This window comes from Acanthisitta chloris, unplaced genomic scaffold, assembly GCF_000695815.1.
Source record: "Acanthisitta chloris isolate BGI_N310 unplaced genomic scaffold, ASM69581v1 scaffold20849, whole genome shotgun sequence".
Taxonomy (NCBI): domain Eukaryota; kingdom Metazoa; phylum Chordata; class Aves; order Passeriformes; family Acanthisittidae; genus Acanthisitta; species Acanthisitta chloris.
The window spans coordinates 698-5,141 of record NW_008692248.1 but is presented as its reverse complement, the minus strand read 5'-3'; the positions used below and the strand labels follow the sequence as shown (position 1 = coordinate 5,141).

The following is a 4,444-nucleotide window of genomic DNA, read 5'->3' as shown; positions in this document are numbered from 1 at the left end:
CTGAAGGCAGAGCTGGAGCCATCTGTTCCCTGTGCCTGGTTTTGGGCATACCTTCCTCCCCCTGCTCTTGGGAAATGGCAGGGATGGCAAAATTCCACTGGGTCCAGCTTTGCCTCCACACTGCTCCTCCCCCTGCCCTAGTGCCCGGAGTCTGGGACAGGAGGGAATGAAGGGGAAAAATTTGCTGTCAGTCCTGTATGATGATCTCCAGCAGGATCTTGACCAGGTGGAATGCAGGATTCTTCCTGGCTATTCCCTATGGAGGCACCAGACCAGGGTCTGGCCCACACCAGTCATGCTGACCACGCGGTACCCACGGCTCTCCAGCTTGTCCAGGACCACACGCGGCGCATCATTCACGTAGTACTCAGAGCTGCACTCAGAAAAGAGGAGGAATAAAGTGAACCGAGGGAGGAAGAGACAGGAATTTCCTTGTGGAAGTGAGTCTGCCTCACTGCTAACCTGTGTAAGCCCAGTGAGCACACCTGGCACAGGTGTGGGTGACAGTGCCTTGGTCAACCAAAGGGAAAGGCAACAGTGGCAATCTAAGGGGAATCCTGTCCAGGATGGCAGGATCAGGTTTAAATGGGAATGTGGCTCAGGGACTTGTTGTCCAGGGCCACATGCTGCTCTGTAAGTGGACTGACACTGCAGCAGAGGGTTCACAGGTAAGCACAGGTGAACAGTTCTAACACACAGATTTCATGGAGCAGGAGGAGAATGTTGGCCAAGCAGTGAGGAATGATTAGGTGCTTCTAAGGAATGAAATCTCAATATTTTGCCTGTAAGGTGGGTGGGTTTGAGAGCCTGTGCTGAAATTTGGGGATTGGAACAAGGTGCCTTCAGCCAGATGGGAAACCTTTGGAAAGCCAGAAGTGATCTATCCTGCAGGGAGGTGCCAGCCGAGGTGAAGCCCAGGCTTCTCCACTTTGGCAGTGCCCTGGTGCCTGGGAACTGACACTAGGATCCTTGTCCAGTTCTAATTCCTCGATGGTTTGTGCTGGGGCTGTGTCTGGAGCAGGAGCTGTCCCACCTTCCTTCCCCTCAATCCTAGAGGCTTCCCTGTGGAAGCTCAAGGGCTGTGACACTGCTCCCCAGTAAAGGCACCAGACATAAACTGGGCTGAATTGGGTGGGGATAGCAGAGCTGAGGTGGCCAGTGGGACCTTCGGTGCTGGATCTGCCAGCCTGTCCTTTCACACAGCTTTTGGGATGCAGAATTTACTGGAGCAACTGGGATAAGCTTTGGCATAGTTCAGCTCCAGCTGACTTGCAGTGCCAGATAAGTGGATAAATGACAGGCTACAGGATCACTGGGATCCTGTTTGGGCACTTTAACAAAAACTCTCCTGATTTTCCTACTAATAATGATTAAAACGATCCAAAAGCCTTTCCAAAGCTGCTTCTGCTCAGATTGTGGAGCTGTGCTGGAACCACAGTGCTTTAAAGGCATGAAATAACCCTAAGATGTGAGAGATGTTCCAGTTTCTCAAGACAGACTCTACTTGACTGTAATTACAGATGTGGTGTAAAGATAATGTGTATTATTATAAGTGTCTTTGAAGTCCATGCTTTCTCCAGGAGGGTTGCCACATACCCTTTGGATTCACAGTGGGAGTTGGTAAATATTACTCCCATTATTCAGAGGAAGGAGCAGAGGCAGGGATTTTTAGGGACCTAAAAAATGGAGTGGCTGAGCTAAAAGGAGGAGATAAGAGCTCCCAAGGCTTTATCACAGCTCTGTGTCGAGGGAAACAAAGATTGCAGTGTGAGTATTGGATTTGCTGTTGTCTCTGTGTGCATCCAATCATGATGGAGGTGTTGGGCACACCTGCAAAGCCTTTTCTTCCAGGTAAATGCCAGCAGGGAAAAGAGCAGTCATCCCAGACTGGACAGAACTTGTGCCCTGGCTCTGATGAATTGTGTGAGCCCAGGTACTCTGCCTCCAGGTATGCCAAACCCGCAGATCCCAGAGCAGAACACACAGGGACAGGGCAGGAGTGTCCTCCACAGGCAGTGATTTTTAGGGATGCAGCAGCCAGTCTCCTTGGGATGCCAGCCCAGCTCTGCTTTAGCTCCCTGAGGACAAGGTTTAGCTGTGCCTGGGGGAACAGGTACATTAAGTGTTAGCAGGTGCCTCAGCCCTCAGCTCCCAAATCCAACACGGTGGCATTTGGGTTGCAGTTAAGACCAAAGAGTGCTGATAGCATCTAATTACCAGAGACGCTGGGGACATGCCCATCCCTCCATGGACACACATCCAGCTGGGAACACCCAGAATCCCCTTCCCTGCAGCACCTGAGGGTCAGGGATTTTCCCCTTGGCCCTGCTGGGGCTGGGGGTGAGCCTGGCTGTCCTGTGCCACACCTGGCTGTCCTCAGGGTCCTTCCCTGCACACGGAGGGCAGGGACTGCATGCCCACACCCCGTGGAAGGTAATGAGGGGCCATTTGGCTGTGCAGAGCTGTGGAACAGGATCCATGCACTCCCTCATTACAGGGAATTAAGTGCTTCACCTGTACGTCCCAGTTCCCAGCAGGTCCGTGCTGCTCAAGCCTTTCCTTCAGGCTCCCTCTGAGGTCATGGTTAAGGTTTTGGGGCCCACGGTGCTACAGGAAGGGGATATTTGCAGCATCCATAGCCAGACTCTACTCATGGAGGAGTTGGGGATGGAAAATCCTGTCTAGCCACAGTGCAAATCCCAGAGCTCCCGGCCCTGGTTGGGATTCTGGCGGAGGTGGCCGGGCTCGCCCCACTGGCACGGGGCCGTGCTGGGGCCGCCCGCCACATCCCAGCCAGGGGACTTTCCCCACTCCCTGTTGCTCAAGCACACGCGGGGCCGACGTGCTGTGCCGCGGGGCCATGCCGCAGGGACACAGCGGAGTTCCCGGGTGTGACACAAGCTGTGCCAAGGAGCAGGTGGGGCAAGAGCAGCTGGAAACACTCCAGGCCACAGGGAGGGAAGAAAGGTGGTGAATCCATCAGGGAGATCCCGTAGGAAGCTCAGATCCCTTCTCCCAAACACGCAGAATGTGGTGCTCCGGGTCCTTACAGTGCTGCAGCTCCCATGGCAGGCACCATAGAGGCATTTAATTGTCTTAGCCTTCCTTTTCCATCCAAATCCAGGGATCCTTGTCCCAATCTCAGGAGCCACCAGCATTTCTTGGAGCCTTCTATGTTCCTCCCCCCTCCTCTCTCCCGTCTCGTTGCATAACTCGGGCGCGGCGAGCGGCAGCACGAAGCCCGCGCTGCTGCCAATTTCTGCCCACCCACAGGCTTGGGAATAGCAGTGTGGAGATGGATCAGCCCAGCAAACCTTCCCTGGGAATCCAGCTGGGACGGGGGGGTGGGTCAGTATTTATATTTTATCTCCTTTTTCCTTAAAATCTGTCACCCTGCTTGGATTTTAATGCCGTAGCAGCTGAGGATTCAGTCCTTGGTGTTTGCCAGGCTGGTGCTGAGTAGGTGGGTATTCCCAGCTCCATGGATGGAAGCTTGAGAACATGCTGGGACGAGAGGTCCCTTCTGTTTAACACCTGCTCTTCTCCTCCTCCATGGCACATGGGACACAAGCAGGAATCAAGCTGTTCCTCTCTGTTGGATTCATTTGCATTTGTCGGTTTGTTTTGCTTTGCAGTTGTTTTTTTTCCCAGAGAAGAGCAAGAAGTGGGATATCAAGCCGGGAAAAAAGGAAACAAGCCATAAAGAAGATAGTGGTCACATCTCAGAGTGGCACTTTGCTGAAGGCTGGTGTCAAACTTGGTGTGGGCAGAGATGGGGACATAGAGGTGTCAAATACCCATGGCTTGGGAACACACAAGCAAATGGGCTGGAGTTGGGAGGACAGGAAGGGAAGCAGCTCCGCCCCTGGGGCACAGCAATCTGAGCAGAAGGGCTGACTTGGAAGAAACATTGAGCTGCACTGGAGAGCGGGATGGGATGGACAGACAGACTGGAGGTGAGAGGGACAGGATGGACAGGTGAGCATTAACAGGCAGGACAAGGACACGTGAGCCCTTCCGGCATCATACTGGTCCTGGGATTAACTGTGCAGGTGGAAGGTGCTGTGGGGAATGCCAGGAGTGAAAATGTTCCGCCTTTTCCTGGGACAATAAGGAGAAAAGGACTTACAAGTTGTTCCCCAGCATGTTCCTCTTCATGGCCCCTAGGAATCTCATTAGGTCGGGATCCGAGTGCTCATCACCCACCATGGTGGGACCAGCTTCCTGCAGGGAGAAGCAGCAGAGCAGTGAGTGATGTGTGGTGGCATGTTCCCTCCTTCCTGCTCCCAGCACAGCTCCAGTGAGAGCTATACTGGGAAGAGAATTGCTGTGAGACACCTGCTCATCCCAGGAGAGGACCTCAGTGATCATAGCCCCAACTGCTGCTGGGAAAGCGCAGTTGTTTCTCCCGGCTGGATGCCAAGTTTGGGGCTGGAAATGTTTG

General features: G+C 53.6%; 1 protein-coding gene across 1 annotated transcript; it reads right to left on the bottom strand.

The window, feature by feature from the left end:
• Positions 1 to 249: 249 nt before the first annotated feature.
• GCHFR (GTP cyclohydrolase I feedback regulator) lies at positions 250 to 4,224 on the bottom strand (the record flags this gene model as incomplete). Its single annotated transcript, XM_009082595.1, has 2 exons — positions 250 to 373; positions 4,130 to 4,224. Coding segments are annotated over 2 exons (219 nt in total), but the record flags the coding sequence as incomplete, so codon positions are not given.
• Between the last annotated feature and the right edge of the window lie 220 nt (positions 4,225 to 4,444).